Source organism: Vigna angularis, chromosome 9 (genome assembly GCF_016808095.1).
Source record: "Vigna angularis cultivar LongXiaoDou No.4 chromosome 9, ASM1680809v1, whole genome shotgun sequence".
NCBI classification, from domain to species: domain Eukaryota; kingdom Viridiplantae; phylum Streptophyta; class Magnoliopsida; order Fabales; family Fabaceae; genus Vigna; species Vigna angularis.
In genome coordinates this window covers 13732546-13752151 of record NC_068978.1, presented here as the reverse complement: position 1 = coordinate 13752151, position 19606 = coordinate 13732546, and the positions used below count along the sequence as shown (strand labels likewise).

Sequence of the window (19606 nt, the reverse complement as noted above, 5' to 3'; positions counted from 1 at the left end):
ATATATATATATATATAAAGGATTAAATGTACAAAGGATTAAAATATTAAATATTATCTATATTTATATTTATACTTACCTAGACAATATAAATATTTTTCAGTAAAATCAAAATAGTAATTTCAATATCCATCATTCAAATATTTCTCATGAAAATCAAAATGAAATCATTGTTAAAATAATAATGTTCATTTTGAGTTTCAATACTTTTATTATGATTTTGTTTTGTCCTTAAAAAAACGTTTTGGTTACTGGATGGATGAGAGTGACTGTATATTAGTTATCCATAATTGCCACTCTTAACCATCTAAGACATTTTAAACATACATAAACACCTAATATCTAAATTGTGATAGAAAAAAAAAAGAATATAAATAAGAAAACTGAATGACTGACATAACATGATAAATCACCATCAATCTTCATTTTGTAGTTAAAATTTTCAATTTTCATTTTCATATGAATAGGAGTATTTTCTTTGTACATACACGTATATTCATATACAACTGCTGATTCCAGTGGCAGCATCAAAGGATGGAACATTAACCTATTTGTAATCTTATTTTTGAGGTATAATTAAATATTGAATCCTTCATTTGTCAGTATATTTATCATCCAAATTTTACCATCCAAATTATTTTTCAGTATATTTATCATTTTTTCAATTTTGCCTATTTTGGCATCATTCAACTGTCATCGTTTCACAAAGTTTTCCTGAGATGTCACAAAAAGGTTAGAAAAATCATGTTTTGAAAAAAAAACAAAAAAAAAAACAGCACTGAAATAATGTCATTTTATTTCTTTTAACTGTTCTCATGGCATGTCTGCATGTTATTACATATTTAATTGATCAGTAAAGTATTCAAAATTAAAACATATAAATATAATGGTAAAATAGGCAGAAAAAACCAAACTTAGATAATATATTTACAAGATGGTCATTATTGACAAGTACAATGTAATCAAACCATTTATTTAGAAGAAGCAAATTAAATGGGGTTAATTAGTCTGTAATCTGAATAGTTTTTTCATAATGAATATAATTCCAAGGAAAAACATTAAAGTAAGTACATCTCCAAAGTGAGAAAGTAGTTATGAATCTAGTCATTAAATTTTAGTAAGTAAAGATCATTATGCACTTAGATTAAATCAAAGGTAGGTACCCCTTATTTGTTCACTTCAACACAAACTCAATTCAGATGAGCCTTATCTATAACACCAATCAAAACACAAAACAAGCACTGTAGGAAAGCCAAAAAGGGTGAAACATGCTGTATAATTCTTGTTGTGTCCAAAAATTTTACAAGGGGATAAGCAAAAAGGGTGAGGAAGGTTGAGTTATAGACTATCTTACTCGAAAGGTCACATCATCTTGATCCTTTTGCAGCTTGAAGTAGAATTTCGTATGCCCCGACTGGTCACAGAATATGGAGCTGATGCTGATTTAAGAGAAGGGGACTTGTCAATAAATGCATGTCGTTCATTGCCATTCCAAAATAATATTATCCTATTTGTGCATGAATGTGACCAGCTATCTCCTGTTCAGTATAGCATAAACAACAAACTTCTTCAATGATGGGACAAAAAAGATATTGGTCATTCATACAAGCTAAAAGTTCAAGTGAGATGTGCAAGATGAAACAACAGTTACCTAGTGCAAGGGTCAATTGAAATGAACCTTCAATGAACTTGGTTGTCACTTGATTCAGCATAACAACCTGCCAGAAAATCACATTTGCAGTTGGAAACTAAGGAGGATGAAAACAAGAACATAAAGAAAAACAAGGAATGGACATTAAGTCAAGCAAGGAAGCAGGGAAAATTCCATGGTACAACGCTCACTGGAACAAATCCAAATCCATAGATTCAGGCAAATAGGTGGATGATTGAATAACAGAATACCATCACTCCTATCTTACACATAATCAAGTAACTGTTCATTGTCTTATGTTTTATATTCTCTTGCTTTAGTTAAACACCCCATTTGACCTATCTACTAACTTGGTGTTTAAGTGTCACTGCAAGTTTTACACTTGATATACATAAATTGCATTGGCGTGTTTCAGCTGCTACCAATTATTAAGTTAAGAAAAAATACATCTTGCATTGATTCTTACTGCTAAACAGAACTTTTTAGCAAGCTTCATGAACTTCAAAGCCATTTCACTGAGTAATCGAGTCCTGAGAGCCATATCTTCAAAGTCTTGGCGGAAGTGGAAAGTAACACTGTCAACAATGATGATCTTTACCTGGAATTATGTATGTAAAAACAGATCACAATGGATTAGTTAAGGTGTAACAGAACAAATGGTTAAAAGCAAAAGGAAAGAAAGTGAAAGCAAGAGTATTGCCCTTGTCTACAATTGATGCAACATATGAGGTTAAGTATCATCTTCACTATGTTTATTGAAAAAAATATCTATTCAATTGATGAAATAATACCCTTACTTCTTTATTCTCCATGACGAATTTGTCTAAGTAATTTATCAAGGCAATTTGCTCGGTGTAGCTACAAACACGAAAATAGAATATATTTTCCAAGATGTTATTAGGGTGCATTTTAACTTCACAAGCTTGCAAATCTTTGTGGAAGTGGTTGCTATATTCAGCCATGTCTTCTATGCATGCTTCAGCAATTTGAAGAACTCGTTCAACCATAAAGCTTCCTTCTGTGTCTAAGTATCCATTGGCGCAAGAAGTTTGTAAGATAAAGAGATGAGGGAAGAAAGAACTGTATTATTGATCATTGAAAAAAGGATACAAAATATATAGAGAGAGGAGAGAAATCTGTTAAATTAACAGATATAACAAACTGTATGAGATTATATACTAACAAAGTGCAATGAATGGTCTGCATCAAATGCTGAATGAATATTAGAATCTTATTAAGGCTCTTACCAATGTATATTGCCTTCCCACCTAGGCCACCGTATCCTTGAGGAATCTGAACGTTTACTGCAAGTTGAATCCTGCAAACATACATAGCACTCAATATTACAAAATAACCAAACATTTCACAATATAGGATGGAAAAGAACAATAGCAACATGATCTAGAAAATTGGAATCACAAAGAATACCCAATTTGTGTTTTACCAATACCTGGAACTCCACCTAATTAAAGAAAGAAAGAATTATATTACAACCAGAAAAGGGAAGAAAGAAAGCAAACTACAAGGTATTCATGCATGCAACAGAACAAGTAATATATGAGCTAGTTTCTTAAAGATTAAAAAATGGTTTCTGCTATAAAATAATTTGGTGATTATTTTTCAGAAAATTAGAAAATGTAGAAGTTAATTCATGTTTATTTACAACCAGAATAATCACTTTTTTTACAAAGAAGTAACTGATTTATGAGAAGTTATTTTAACTTTTAAATAATTATGATAAAAACTTTTTTAATCAAGTCCGCTTCTGATTATTTTGGAACAAAAACTTAAGAAACTAAAAAAGGTGATTATTTTTTTTAGAAGTGATTCTTTGGTGAAAAAAGCTTAACCCTTTGTTCACTTGAATGGATTTGGGGGAGAGTGATTGAGTGGATTTGAGAATATTTGAAGATAAATTTTTTTGTTGTTTATTTGAGTGAATTAAGAGGTAAGTGAGAGTGAAATTGAAAGCAACGTTTGTGAGAATTAGTGTAGGATTTGATTGATGTGACAGATTAAAAAAATTTACTTCCAAATCCACTCTCATCTACCTCCAAATCCACTCAAATAAACAACAACAAAATTTGATTTTCAAATCCTTTCAAATTCATACATTTCAAATCCTCTCAAATTCATACAATCACTCTCCCCTAAATCCATTCAAGTGAACAAAAACCAGGCCCCATATTTTCTTTGAAATCACGATTATGGACTTCATACTCTTTGACGAAGCCTAACCTATTTCAGTGACATCTTTACACTTAATTCCTCCGCCAAGGATGTTATCTAGATCCACACAAGATGTGGTAATGTAAGAAGAAAACTTCTCATCATTGAGCATATCCCAGGCAGTCTGACCACCTGCATGACACAAAAAACACAAAGGGGAAAAGGAAAACAAGAAAAAAACTTTAAGTGTTTGAGGGAATCATGCTCTGTTGAATACACTGGACTGAATTCAATTCACATAACACTAAACAAAATAATACATCAATCATAAGAGATTAATATCAAGTAAAACCAAAGCACTTATTGCCAAATGAATAGACTGTCTACTTGCTTTTTCATTGAGCATAGAAGATACTTGATAGCTCTTTGATTTTCCCCCCATTAAATAAGCATAGTAACAAGGGGATGTTTCCTCAAATGAGATGCTATCTAATACATAATTTTACAAACTATCTAAAGCTAAGCTATTGTGTAGGAAAACCAATTGTCTCACCACAACAATTTGTCTGTAAAACTCCTCCATCAGCACTTTTCACATGGCAGGAAGCTCCAAAAATTATTTTAATGAAAGCTTTTGCTTCTTGCTTCTAAGTCTTCCCAAATTTCATAAGCCTGATTCTTAATACACATCACATTCCACCTTGAAAAAACTTGATATCATAGATTGGAAATGCTTTTGGTATAACTAGTATTCCCACTAGGAGGTCGCTATAAGAATCATACGACACTAGGACCACATATAATTTCCAACTGCACAACCGAGTAACACACATCCGTAACCTCTTCACACATTACTTCCAACACAAATTCACAACCAAATGGCGACCAAATTGAAATCCAATGTAGTCCACATCATCACTTCACCAGTTCATATCCAAAGTCATGAGAATGCAAGAGGTAAGCAAAGATGGTTTATATGCATAACATGAAAGTAAACAATTTTAATTATTACTCAAAAGAACTACTAAATAGCCTAATAGAAATTAACACAATACATACCACCAACAACAGTAGTTTGAGTCCCATTTGGTCTATCCAAAACACCAGTTTTGGCTGCAAGATTCAGAATTTCCAAGGCTTCACTATCAGAAACTTCAATATCTGTGAAAGAGAGATTGAGGGTAGGTGAAGAAAAGAGAAATATATTTTAACATAAAAGCATACCCAATTGAAAAATGAAAAATGGGTTAAGAATTGAAATTGAAAGGAAAACCTCGAGCAAGGTGGGAGGCGGAGGCACGAGCAATGGCATCGAGAGTGGTGTAACCAGCAGCCAAGAGTTTTCCTCTCTTAGAAGCTGAGATTGGAAGCATACCCACTTCCATGCTTCCCACTCTCACTCTCTACCTTCCACCATGTTCTTCTTCTTTCTTCAGATTCTCACTTTTTCTGATCACAGAAGAGTCAAAATTGACATAAATCATAGGTTCATGGTGCAGAAACACTTCAAATTGCTCAAGTGATTTGAATAAAATTTTGAAAATTAAATTGATTATTAATAGAAAACACTGAAAAAAGAAAAAAAAATTACTTCGATATTTTCTGATGTTTTGTTCTTATGTTTAAAACTAAATCGGACTATACTAAATTTATATTTAATATTTCATTTTACTTTGAATAAATCTCAAGTCCAAAAGTATTTTATTCTTCAATTTGTTGTATGTATTTGAATTTTTTTTAAATTAGAATTTAAACAAATAATGAGATTTTACACTTTGAATAAGTTTTTTATATTCATTATATATTTGACTTTTTATTTACAAGTTGTTTTATACATACAAAAAATGAGTGACTGAAGGACTTGCATAGTTTAAGAAAATCACTTCTGTTTTATTTTTATTTCTAAAAAAATCGTTTTTAAAATTTAGAAAAAGCAAAGTTGTCTCAATTACCAAGAATTTAGAGTTAGTGTCGAAGTGAAATAAAATATTCTTTTTTTTCAAACATTTTTTAAAAATAAAATTATAACGAATGTCTCAAAATAAATAATATTTTTGAATATATTATGATTTATTCAAATAATGTTACTTAAAGAACCTAAAATCAAAATAAGTATTTATTAAAAAAATTATTAAAAAATAGGTTTAAATTCTTGCATCGTCCTCGTATTTGTTGGAAAATCTTAAGTGAGTCTTCGTTTTTTAAACTGTCTCAATTGGATCCATATATTTAAAAAATTGAGTCAATTTTGTCCTGTCTGTTAAGTTTTGACAGGCGACGTTGAGAGATGTTGAGGTGTATTTTTTTAAATGGCGTGGCATTGCATATTAAATTAAAGGTTTAATCATTCAGAAAGTCCCTATTTTTGGGCAGAATCCCAATTTGGTCCTTTTATTTCTGGGCGTCTCAATTGGGTTCTATTTTTGAGAAAATTGCAACAATTCGGCCCCTGCCGTTAAATTGAGCCCAACGGCGACAGTCTCTGTATAACATCCCAATATATATAGTGTAAACTATAATAAAGAGAATCAACATGCATGATAAAGTAGTACAATTATCCATCTAAAATATAAAGTGATATCTTTACAGTCATCCAAAAACAACTATAAATTTAAAACTTTATATACAGACTGAAAGCTATGCCAAAACTAGCCACAAGGCTATAAAGAACAACAACCACTACTCAGCAGCAGCACCACCTCCATCCAATGCTTGCTCCAAGGAAACATCTTCTTCCGCTGCTCACATCCAAAGGATGGTCATCGCAGAAGAAGAACAACAGAACATATAAAACATAAGCACGCAACAGGGTAAGCTAGTTTAAACAAAGACTAATCATACCACAATCAATAAAATTCATACAAGTATATTATACATTCACATCACTTAAACCCTTCACACATAACACACACTAACTCTGACTGTCCGGACTTAGAATGATTGCCGAGCTATGGCGGGTCGTGCACTCGTGGTGGCTTCTACTGCTTTGCAAAGCCATTGCCAATGGGTTTCACCCTACCACACTCACGAGGTTAGTCCGTTATCACTCACCTTAGGCCATACTAGAAGCACCCAAGACTAGGACCTCCTGCTACTCCTCATGACATGGATCAATCCTCTCTACTTGAGAATGAATGACCATTGGAGTTTCAGGATAACCCCCAAGACTGAGCTCCTGCATCCATTCTAAACTTACCTGAATCTCAACTAGAGATTCCACTTTGAATCACAACATAGGGCACCACCATGTCTCCTCTCCTTGAGGATCATGGAATTACGTCCATAAACCACCCTTGAACTTTTACCATTTTGATTACAACATACCACAATCACCACAGATATTACATGTTACAACTTCAACTTACTTCATACAATACTTATTGATACATATCCAACAACATAAGAACACACAAGACTTGAACTAGAACGTACCCCTCGCACAGCGCACACCTTCGCATAGCGAGACCATAAACTTCTCGCACAGCGACCTAAATCGCCTTGCGAAAGCCAAAGACAGAGACCAACTACTCTAGATCTCTCGCATAGCGACTAAATTGGCTATGCGAATAAAATTATAAAATGCTACAGACCCCAATCCCTCGCATAGCGACCCAATTCGCTACGCAAGAGCCTCATCCAGAGACTTGAACCCCCAAGCACTCGTAGAGCGAGACCCACTCGCTGATCGAATAAAAAGAATAATGGTTCCAGACCTCAACTAGTCGCATAGCGATTACACTCGCTATGTGGATTGACAAACAGAGAGCAACCCTCTCAAATCACTCGCACAGCGCACCCATTCGCTATGCGAGTACCTTGGTAGAGAGCACCTCGCCAAGGTAACTCGTTATGCGAATCCATTCGCACAGCGAGTCTGCATAATCTACAGAACGAAATTCTGCAGAACGAAATTCTGCAGAATTACACAACTCAACCACTCCTTACTAATTCTACTCAACTTGGCCAACTTCTAACACTCCTAATTCGATGTATATACTAAATTAAACTTAACTAAAGGATTCTAAACATTCCTAACACCAATATAAAGTGTTTATGCACCAATCTCTACTATAGAACCTCCAATTCATCAACTTATAGACCCAAAACCAATTCTACCACTTGGAACCTGTTTTTGACCATTTTAATGACTCAAACCAGTCCCATATGACCTATTTACACTATCCCAGCAGTCACCAACAGTCCTTGACCACCAATTTTCAAATTCATTTCCTCTAAAATACCTTAAACTACTCTAATTCACTTCACACTCTACTACCTCATCCCCACAACAGATCTCATACAGCAACAACCTCCAATTCACACAATTCATAGCACATATTCATCCAAACCAGTTCATCAACAACATATCACAGTTTCATAATTTCATCTTTCTAGCACATTCAATTCACATTGCTCTAGAACTAACCATTTAGTCTCAAACAATCAAATACTATCAAATTCAACACATAAACAGTTCATAGAACAATTCAATACAGTGGCTAGCTCCCCTTACCTCAGAGATAGACAATCAGCTCACAGAAATGCTTCAACCGTACCTTGCACAACAAGGAAACTACACAGAAACCTACAACTCACCAATTGGTGATAGAGAACCACACTTAGAACCTAAATTGAGCTAGAAATGGAAGGAATAACTACTAATCACATGCAACTAGAATCGTTGCATGCTCACAGTACAGAGAAGAGCGGACAGAAAAAAGGAGACAACTTACCAGCTGAAGAACGAGAAATTGATCGGTCCAAACTCAAGCCCTCAACGCTAGGATCGCCTAGGCACTTCCTGATCGTTGAACAAATAACTCAGCAAGAAGAAATTTTAGAGAGAACTCTGAGGAATAAAGTTCTAGAGAGATGAAGTGTTCTTAGAATAATGAGAAGAGTTTATAAAATTTCATTTTATATTATCAGATTATTTTACAGTAAAATAATCTATCTCATTATTCTAATACACCAATCTGCTCTATAACACTCTATTTTTCAGGTCTTTACACTCTGGTTGACGTGGCACGCTGGACTGACTTTTTAATTGACGTGGCGGGCACGTGAGTCTTACGTGGATATTTGTATTTTTTTAAAAACAAAGAAATGAATAACACATCACCCATCTCTTCTAACACACCACCAACTTCTTCAACTCCATGGATCCCAAACCCTACGCCTACACCTACTCCCCCTGAGAATCCTCCCCCGCTTTCACCAAATGCTTCGACACCTTCTTCACCTCCGGAGATCGCTACTTCTGAATCGACCTCCACGCCGGTCCAGTTGACTACGGCCCCGCAATCTCCGATGACGGTGTCATCCCCCGCGGCGAGTTTCACCCCCTCGTCACTCTGTCCATGGCTGTCCCAAATCAAGAAAGGCTTGTGTGCCGACCTCGCCTCCCTCATCTGAAGCACCTACAATGTCTTCCTCGCTCCCTCCCTCCGGATACTTGTTCCGTTCGAGAATTCCCTCACCGTCCAGTTCATCCACATCTACAGCGATTTTGATAGCACGGGTAGCTCCGGCCTCGATTGGAAATTGATCGAGAAGAGCTTTAGGTTTGGAACTAATAACAGCAATAATGGATTGCTGTTAGGAGATCAAAGGTTGAGTTTTAAGAATTATGGAATTAGGTTTCAGAGTGTTCGATTTGCTCGTTTGCTATTGTGAGGTCGATTAATTCGTATACCTCTAGGTTTTAATTTGATAATTATACTTTGATTATGAGTATTTGGATTCGAAACGGTTCCACCAGATTTTGTTAGGGTTGTGCCTGTGTCTATTTTTAACTCAGATTACAGCATAACCAGTGCGATTGATGTTCTTCAAAGCGTCGAGACTCATGGTGGGGGAAAGAATCTGCTGAAGTAGAAGCAACTTGTAGAGTTTGTCCAGCGGTGGAACTTTTTCAAGTACAAGTTGAACAAGGCTGTGTCTGCGATGTTGCATTTGGATTTTGAGAAGGCTCTGTTTTACTTGAGGTCTTCTGATCATGATCTGTATGCCATTCATTCCATCGTCTATCACGCCTTGCAGGAAATAGAGGTCTCCCTTGGTGTCATTCATTCCTACTTTCCATTTCTTTATTTTAAAAAAAATACAAATATTCACGTGAGACCCAGGTGCCCCGCCACGTCAATTAAAAAGTCAGTCCAATGTGCCACGTCAACCAGAGACTGACGTCGTTGAGCTCAATTTAACAGCAGGGGCCGAATTGTTGCAATTTTCACAAAAATTGGACCCAATTGAGACGCCCAGAAAGAAAAGGACCAAATTGAGATTCTACCCGAAAATAGGGACTTCCTGAATGATTAAACCTAAATTGAATTGGTTATATGTTGTAGAATGAACAATTCCACGTGGAAAAGTAATTTTTTTATGGTTGGTAGCCCTAACATTCAAAGGGAACCCGTGACATCCAAAGTGTTATACATCTTCGTCTTAGGAAAGAAGAGCTTGCGGAAGCACTATTCAGCTGAGGATGTCTCGTTCATCTTCGTCTTGCAAATGCACGGGTTGAGGCTTTCAACAGAGTAGTGGCAATGGTAGCATGTTGGGTGTAAAACCCACTTACTTCTATGGTCACAATGCAGTGTTCCGCATTGCGAGAACCCCTAAAAACAAGGACAAAAAATTCTGGGGTTGCCCTAACTTCAAGGTAAGTTTAATGGAAGCAGAAATGTTAGTTTTATTCTGGGTTTTGACGAGGGAGTGTTTTTTCTTCTTGAATAGGGTGGGAGTGAAGATTTTGTTGGCTGCAACGTCTTTCAATGGTGCAATGAAGAAGGAATTCTTGAAGTAAATGCGGTGAATGTAGAATCAAGGAGTGCAAGTGCAAGAAATGAAGAAGTGGGTGGAAGTTTCATGAAGATGGAAGAAAGTCTGATGAAGATGGAAGAAACATATGTTGAAAAGATGAAATTAGCTTGTTTAGAAAAAAATGTTGTTATGTTGGGAAAGTGGTTGAAGGTTTTAATGGGGATAGTCTTTGTTATATGTGTTTGTAATGTAATTGTAATATCAATGTTGATGAAACTTGGTTGATTTAGTACAAGTTTATGTATTGTAATTTGCTATTTGTAATGTTATTGTCTGTTTTATTTATAAACATGAGTGATTACTGTTTAATACTGTCTAATTTGATTTATTTAATTATAATGGTCATTAAATATAGGAATGATCACTTGTAGTGAATAAGGTAAAGAAAGTGAAAAAGAAACATCATAAAGTAATGGTCAATAAACATCATACAAGAATGATCACCTCATCAATACGCAATGGTCAATAAACATGATAAAACATTGTTTTATAATCGAAAGAAACCTGATAGCAACATTGTCTTACATTATCAAAATACACCAAAATAAACTGATAAAACATTGTTCCTTGATCATTAAACATTACATGATATTTAAAAGATTGTCTTCAAAATGAAAGTGCAAACATTTTCTACAAATTAAATATGAGTTCATTGATTAGAAGGAAGCACAGTAGATTCCTGAGTAATAGGCACATATGTTGGTGGAGGTATTGTGACTTAGTGTTTCTTGAGTAGATTAATCAGTAGGCACATGTGTTGGTGGAGGTATTGTGACTTATGTTTGTTGAGTAGATTGGTGAATAGGAAGCACAACTGTTGGAAGTCTTTGTGGACAAGATCTTTTATTGTGTCGAAGTTCTTTCAGAGAGCTCCTCGTACCCTTTCTTAATTTAGTTACATTCTTTTGTGGTGGACAAGATCTTTTGTTGTGTCCAAGGTCTTTTGTAATGGTTTTTGAAAAAGAAAATTTAATTAAAAAAGCAACACGTGTCACATATGTGTCAACACACATATCACAATATTTGATAATGAGTTGGAACGTCGTTTGTCAGGCATGATAAATTTTAACGTTGTTGAAAAGTAGATATCAAAATCAATGTTTTTCAAAGTACAAAACAATGACCAAGTTACGACCAGGAACCATTTTCAATTTTATGTAAAATTTCAGAAATCAAAAACTAATTTTTTTTTATAATTATTATAGTTATTATTTTGGTTATCTGTATTAATATTATATATATTTCTCACTATTTATTTTGCATTATCAATTTTATAATGTTTTATTTAATAGTTTTACACTAATTAAATGAAATGTTAAAAGAAATCTAATAAAAAGCTTATTTTATGGTTTTATTTTAAAATAAAATCATATAATCTAGACCTGTTTAATTATGAGAGTTAATTACTTTTATTTTTGTACAGTTAAAAAACCTTTTTTTTTAAATAACTGAATATATATACCTGTACTTGCCAATATGAGCAGTAAAAATATATTATATCACAGGATTTTAACACAAAAGACAAGGTTTAAATCAACACTAACAATCTGTAGTCTCTGGCCTAGAGAACAATTGGATCTTGAACAAATAAAAGAGGTACTGAAAGTAAAAAGAAGTGGATCAAATGGAAGATAACCCAATTAAATGGAATGAAAAAGCAAAGAAAATATTACAAGAAACTACTAAGAATGACCTTGCTAAAAGTGATTTTTATTGATAGTTTAGTTTTTCACAAAGTTTCACGGTGTCAATTGATCCATATAGCTGACCTCAGCTAACAAGGTAAGAATTGGTTGCTGTATTTTTAAGCCATTCTGCGTGCCATGCAATGCAAAACATACAACTTGTCAGGACAAAACATCCTAGTATCAGATATCATTTGCTTTCTCATTCAACACTTGTTGTCACCATTTCCATGCACAATGATGGATAATCTTCCAGCAGGTTATAGCAATCGGTAGAAGAGCATCAACCAGTGCAAAAGAATCATCACATGTTTCATAAACCTCCTGATGGGAAACTCACATGGTGAATTTGTGCAGTTCTTGGTAACTCTTAGTGTGAAAGCCTGTCATTGAACAGATAACTGCAAGTAAACCTCAATGGTTCAATCCAATAAAGCGCGGTTAAAGGTTTGGGAGGCTTAAAATGAGACATTTTTATTTACTAATAAAATAATTTATGTTAAAATGTATCACAATTTTATTTAAAATTTATTTTTCAAGCTTTTTCTTATGTAAAATTATCTATTAAATTAGTACCAAAAAATATTTTTTGAAGCCTTTTTTTTTCCTGAAGACCTAAAACAAGGGTTTTACCTGCTTGAGCCTTAAGACGACCTGAACCCAATTCACAAGTAAAATGGGTCTTGTTTGGGGCAGTAGTAGCAGCAACCAAAGATTTTGCCCACCATACCATTTTACGGTTGTCCACTTTGGCAGTGATACATGGATAACCTATATTGAATCCAGCTCCCACTTTCTTTGGTCAATTTCAAGACAGAATTTACAGTATCAGTTTTCTTCCTACTCCTCCTGAGCCAGAAACAGCATAATAATTTAGTTGTTGATATTAATATTAAAAAAAATGTTACTAAAGAAGCAGCAGGAAAAAAAAAACTAAAAAATGAACAATGCATTGAAGCAAACATGAGTAGACATGTGAATCATGTATGGTAGCAATAATATGAAACCAAGAAGCAGAAATAGAAAGCGTCAGCAATTGGATTTGGACAAATTTTTTAAAGCAATATTTATTTTGTGTTGTTGATGCAGTATATTGATCAGATAAATTCATAAGCTTTCAAATGTAAGCATGACCACAATCCAATATACAAGAGCCAAGAGTTTATACATAACATTCAGAATTTCTTTAACTTGACCTCTTCATCCCGTAGAGTCTAGAAGTAGAACCAAGTCATGAAGTCATTTAAGTTGGAGTCCAACACCGTAACTATGCAAGTATTCTCCAAAATGTACATGGCATCATTAGAATCAATGTTCTGGCCAATGATTGCCATAGTTGGTTCTGGTTCTGTGCCATATGACTGTTTTTTAGCATGGAGAATCATAAAAGTTAGTCTTAAACAATATTATAATAGAAATCATATTAGTAAATCCATCATAATCACGTTAAAGATTTGCAATGATAATAGATCACAACCAAGCCATGAGCTGCATACGAGATTTGACCAACATAAGGAGGAAACTTTAAGCAAGGACAAAAACTAGGGGGTAAACAGTAAAAAGATGTATGATGGGAGAAAGATGTTGTTAGGTTTCTTGGTATCAAGTAACCTAGATACTATCTTAGAGTCAATAATCACAACAAGTTTATGAATTCTCACAAGGGAAAAACAATTTTACTGAATGGGAAACAAGCAATCAACAACAATCAAGGGAAAAACTTTCCCTTACACAGATCCTATTATGCGGTTCAGGCCATTCTTTCATAGCTTTAATCTTCTCTGGGTCCATCATCACCCCTTTTCTAGAAATAACATGTCCCAAATAGCTTATTTGTAGCCTGCCAAAGTCACATTTCTTCTTATTGGCATACAGTTGTTGTTGTCTCAATGTTTGGAGAACTTGCTTTAGATGGTCCCTATGTTCCTCCGATAAATTCCTATAAATTAAAATATCATCAGAAAAGACTAGTACACATCTCCTCAAAAACTGCCTCAAGACTGTGTTCATTAAACATTGAAAAGTGGTAGGAGCGTTAGATAATCCAAATGGCATCACCAAGAATTCATAATGCCCTTGATGAGTACGGAAAGCAGTCTTTGGAATATCTTTCTCCTCCATTCTGATTTGGTTGTATCCAGCCTTCAAATCTACTTTATAGAAATAAGTAGCCTCATTTAATTCATCTAGTAACTCCTCAATAACTGGAATGAGAAACTTATCCGGAATGGTGGCCTTATTTAATGCCCTATAATCTATACAAAACCTCTAACTTTCATCTTTTTTCTTCACTAAGATAACAGGGCTTGAATATGGACTGTTACTTGGCCTTATGATTCTAGAAGTTAGCATTTCAGATACTTGTTTTTCAATTTCTGTTTTAAGCAAATGGGGATAACGATAAGGCCTTACATTCACAGGATCCACACTTACTTTGACACGGATTTGATGGTTCATTGACCGATTAGGAGGTAATCCCTTTGGTTCTTGGAAAATATCCTCAAAATCTTCCAAAATGTCCTCCAACTCTGCTTGCTGCTCTGGGTGCAATGTTTCACCTTCATCCACCCTCTCCTCTAATTCTGTACAGCCCATATTCCATACCAAAGAAACCACTTCAATCTCAATTTCTTTCAATAATGTCGCTGGTGTAATAACTCTTTTTGTTAGAGTTGGGTCTCCTTGAATTCTCACTTCCCTAGCATCTTGGTTAAATCTCATAGTTAAAGTCTTCCAATTAGTCTTAACTTCTCCTAAAGTAGCCAACCACGAAACTACCAAAAATAGATCTACTCCACCTAATTCAAAAAGATAGAATTTTTCCTCAATCATCAATCCCTTCAATTGCAAAAGCAAATTTGGACAACATCCAACAATATGCTTCTTATGCCTATCTCCGAAACAAACAGTGTAGGAAGGAGTATTTTCTACTTCCAAATTCAATTCCTCCACTAACTTGGTTAAAATAAAATTGTGGCTAGCACCACTATCAATTAAAACTAACACCTTCTTCCCTTTGAGCACCCCTTGTAACTTCATACTATTAGAAGATGCCAGCCCACCTACAGAAAAGACTGACAAATCCATATGATTCTGTTTTTTCTCCTCTTCATCTTCTTCCATGTCTTCCTCGTCATCTCCCATAATGAGAACTCTAATATTTTTTTCAGGGCACTTGTGTCCCGGACTAAAAGGTCCCCCAATATGAAAGCAACGCCCCTCTTCTCTTCTTCTAATGTATTCAGGATAGGGTAGATTCCTCATTCCCATGTTTCGGCAACTCCCTATGTCATTACTCCCTATGTCATTACTCCCAACTCGGGATTCCATCATGGTTCCTCCTTCCTTCCTAAACATGTTGGCATTATTGAAACTTCCTATTTCGTTCCTTGTCCCTTTCAAAGTTTCAACCCTGGAGATCACCCCTCCACTACCATGATAACGATTTTGATAACCTCCACTTCTATTAATAGTTCTTTCCCCCCATTCTATTCTCCTTCGAAGCTTCCTCCACATCTCTCGTTATCTCCATGGCCCTCATGAGATCCTTAGGATTATGCGGTCTAATCTGACTTCATATATTAGAATGTACACCCACAAAGAAGTATCCCATTAATTGTTCCTCTGTCAACTTAGTTGCTTGTCCCACCAACATTTCAAATTATTGAATATATTCCTCTATTTCGCCTTTCTGCCTAATTGATGCCAACTTTTTGAATACTGAAGATCTTTCTTTTCCCCCAAATCTCCTAATAAGTGCTTGCGTCAACTCCTTCCAAGTGGGGTTATTGGTTTTTGTCTTCCAAAATTGAAACCAATGACTGGCTACTCCCTCCATACTAATAAAGGCCAATCTGATTTTCTCTCTAGATGTAACCTCCTGAACTTTGAAGAATTTTTCTGCTCTTGTTATCCATCCCACAGGATCTCCTCCTTCAAATGTGGGAAGTTCTCTCTCCTCGTCCATCCCCACTGATTCCCTCTTCATTCATCCTCCGATTCTTCGTCATTCTCATTCCTTTTTCCCACTCTATCTCCATTCATAGATCCTCTACTTCCTTCATAGTCTCTTTCTAAATTTTTCCTTTTGCGCATTAATTCCTCCATCATTTCATTGAGCCTTTGAAAATTGGCTATAGATTCCTCTCTCCATTGTCCTCTCCAACATGCTTAATCTACCCTCCATGACTCTCTCTCACTGTTTTTTTGATCTGGTAGGTTGGGCCAAATTGTTAGGTTTCTTAGTATCAAGTAACCTAGATACTATCTTAGAGTCAATAATCACAACAAGTTTATGAATTCTCACAAGGGAAAAACAGTTTTATTGAATGGAAAACTGTGAAAGCAATCAACAACAGTCAAGGGAAAAACTTTCCCTTACACAGGACAAATCCTGTTTCAGAAATAAAACACTCGACAACCAACACAATACACCCCCAACTCCTTAAAAGACATAAACAAAACATAACTGACAAAGAAACTACTGCTAACTGCTATAAAACTCCTCCAACCACCACTTACTAACTGTTCTTTCTATGTTTTCTGACATAAACCTTCCAAGACCTATCAAATGTCTTCATGGTATTTACATATATTTTCTAAGGTAGGACCCCCTTGGTAGAATGAAAAGTTGGTACAGGCTATCCAGGGAAGATTGTAATAAAATGAGCAGAAGAAATAGAGAAAACAAACTGACAAGTTTAGGAAACAAATTCATCTCCATAAGCAGGAATTTCACATTTTAACATAAGAAGCTCTAGTTGCTTTGTCAATGAAACCAGGCATTCATAAATCCATTCAAACTGTGGATGTAACGCATCCTTTGCCACAAACTCGTGCACAATGCCATTGATTTCAATTGAGCTGCAACCAGGAATCTTTTCTACTCCTCTCTTCTTCATTATATTTCTTGCGTTCCTTGCCTCCTTCCACATTTTTGCCTCACTGTACATAGTAGCAAGCAAAACATAAATACCACTATCTTGAGGATCCATCTCAAGAAGTTTCAAAGCTGCCCTCTCTCCTATTAAAACATTACCATGAACACGACATGCAAAGAATAAAGCACCCCACACAGCAGCATCTGCTGCTATTGTCATATTTCTAATAAGCTCTTCGGCTTCCTCCAAATGACCAGCCCTTCCTAAAAGATCCACCATGCACGAGTAGTGTTTAAGCTGAGGAGTTATATTAAAGTTAAAGCTCATTTGGGAAAAGTATTTTTGGCCTTCTTCAACTAAACCTCCATGACAACAAGCTGATAAGACACCAAGAAAAGTGATCTCATCAGGTCTTAAGCCACTACGGATCATTTCTGAGAAATAGGATATAGCATCCCAGGCATTCCCATGAAGTGCTAAACCACAAATAATGGCTGTCCAGGTCAAACAATTCTTTTGAGGAACCTCTTGGAAAACTTGGAGAGCCTTTGCAATATTTCCACACTTAGCATACATGTCAACTAGTGCAGTGCCCAATGCAACATCGAGAAAAATACTATGCCTTTTAGTATAATGGTGAATCCATATTCCTACATCAAGTGCTCCTAGTTGTGAGCATGCAGACAAACAGTTAACCATGGTAACTTTATCAGGTTTGATTTTCTTAATTTGCATTTCATGGAACAGAGCCAGGGCCTCTTTACTATTCTTAGCTTGGACACAGCCACTGATGATTGCATTCCAAGGCACAACACTCTTTTCTGGAATTTTATACAAAAGCTCCCGAGCGACATCCAGAAAACCAAATCTAGCATACCCCAAAACCATTGTCGTCCATGAAACAATGGTCTTGTGTGCCATTTTATCAAATAGAATTCGTGCAGCCAACAGGTCTCCACACTTGACATACATGTCCATAAGTGCATTATTGAGTGGGATTGTCAACTCAATGCCATGTTCTGTGACATAAAGATGAAATTTTCTGCCGAGATTCAAATCCTGCAGTTGAGAACAAGAAGAAATAATCCCAATCATCGTAATCTCATTTGGTTTCACTTTCTCTGCCACCATTTCCTGATAGAGTTTTTTAGCCTCATTAGCTAGCCCTCTTCTAACACATCCCGTAATCATGGCATTCCATGTTACCAAGTCTCTCACACAACCATTGTTGAACACATCATACGCTGCCTCCAACTCTCCATACGAGAGTAACATAGTTATTGATGCATTGTGCACAAATATATCAAATTCAAATCCAAACTTCAACACATGTCCAAGTACTGTATAACCAACACAATTCATAGATGGGAAAGAGCAAGCCTTGAGCAAGAAAGGATAAGTATGATTATCTGGTTTCATAACACCAGATTGCAACATTCTCTTGTACAACAAAACAGCTCCTTCTAAGTCCCCACTTTCCACAAATCCCCTAATTGTCACATTCCAAGAAAATACATTTGGTTCTCGGATCCAATACAAGATCTTGGTACAATACTCAAGGGCCTGCGATTCAGATAAAGCACAGAATGTAACAAGACGACTTGCGGCAAAGCTGTCGTTAATGAAGCCAGTCAGGATCATCTGGGCCTGGATTTGCTTCAACTGGAGCAAGGACTGACACCTTTCTAAGAGAGAAAGGAGAGGGTTGTTTCGAACGAAGCTGTGGGAGGTGTTCCAATTGATGGGTTTCACATAAGGACACAAGGAACGAGTGTGTAAACAACAAAGGAGACCTAAAAGTGGGATTTTTAAAGGGTATCTGAATCTCAGTTTGTTGGCAAACAGGATAAACATGACTTGCCAATGGTCCACGAAACATGACTTGCCAATGATCCACGAAAGGCAATAATATAGTGTCGGGTTTCTCTTAAGTCCTATATAGAGATATAGATATAACAAGTGGGAACAAACAAAATTTTATGTGTGCATGATACTGAAGGATTGAAATGAATTAGGGTTGACAGTGAGATAGAAGAAGAAGAAGAGAGGGTTACCGTTACCGTTAGTGAAGAAGATCAATGTGTTGTGTTCTTTCGCAGGGTGTTGTGTTCTTTCGCAGGGTGTTTTGTTTTTTGTAATTTCAAAACTGCAAGCAAATAAAAAAAAAACACATGTTTTCTTATGACCTCAATAAAATTTAAATAAGTTTTTATAACTTCCAAAATTAGTGTCTTGAAAGCTTAAGCTAAATAGTTGGAAAAGTGATTTGAATTGAATTAGATAATTTGACTTTTGCAAATTCTATTAAAGAAGTCTAAAATTGTGATAATATTAATAAATAATAGTTAAAATATTAACTATCATGTCAAACTACAAATTTCAGTCAAAATTGAATT

The 19606-nt window shown here is 35.3% G+C and overlaps 2 protein-coding genes across 7 annotated transcripts; both read right to left on the bottom strand.

Annotated features, from left to right (window-relative positions):
• Nucleotides 1–1112: 1112 nt before the first annotated feature.
• LOC108319666 (DNA repair protein RAD51 homolog 3) lies at nucleotides 1113–5428 on the bottom strand. Of its 3 annotated transcripts, XM_052868827.1 has the most exons (10): nucleotides 5412–5428; nucleotides 5094–5269; nucleotides 4880–4981; nucleotides 3890–4012; nucleotides 3080–3113; nucleotides 2899–2969; nucleotides 2443–2675; nucleotides 2118–2249; nucleotides 1652–1718; nucleotides 1113–1538 (listed from the first exon to the last, which is right to left on the bottom strand). In XM_052868827.1, the coding sequence occupies exons 2-10, from the start codon at nucleotides 5203–5205 to the stop codon at nucleotides 1363–1365; spliced, it is 1050 nt and encodes a 349-aa protein (XP_052724787.1). In that variant the 5' UTR covers nucleotides 5206–5269; nucleotides 5412–5428; the 3' UTR covers nucleotides 1113–1362. The 3 variants fall into 3 exon arrangements, with proteins under 3 accessions (XP_052724787.1, XP_052724789.1, XP_052724788.1); XM_052868829.1 differs by lacking the exon at nucleotides 5412–5428 and having other exon boundaries at nucleotides 1113–1439; nucleotides 5094–5351; XM_052868828.1 differs by lacking the exon at nucleotides 5412–5428 and having other exon boundaries at nucleotides 2449–2675; nucleotides 5094–5347.
• Nucleotides 5429–12334: 6906 nt separating this feature from the next.
• On the bottom strand, nucleotides 12335–19258 carry LOC108319674 (pentatricopeptide repeat-containing protein At2g22410, mitochondrial). 4 transcript variants are annotated; one of them, XM_052868612.1, is made up of 4 exons: nucleotides 14062–19258; nucleotides 13499–13691; nucleotides 12964–13179; nucleotides 12335–12713 (listed from the first exon to the last, which is right to left on the bottom strand). In XM_052868612.1, exon 1 carries the CDS (start codon nucleotides 19062–19064, stop codon nucleotides 17031–17033), a length of 2034 nt encoding a protein of 677 aa, XP_052724572.1. In that variant the 5' UTR covers nucleotides 19065–19258; the 3' UTR covers nucleotides 12335–12713; nucleotides 12964–13179; nucleotides 13499–13691; nucleotides 14062–17030. The 4 variants fall into 4 exon arrangements, with proteins under 4 accessions (XP_052724572.1, XP_052724573.1, XP_017406375.2 ...); XM_052868613.1 differs by having other exon boundaries at nucleotides 17027–19258; XM_017550886.2 differs by having other exon boundaries at nucleotides 17069–19258.
• Between the last annotated feature and the right edge of the window lie 348 nt (nucleotides 19259–19606).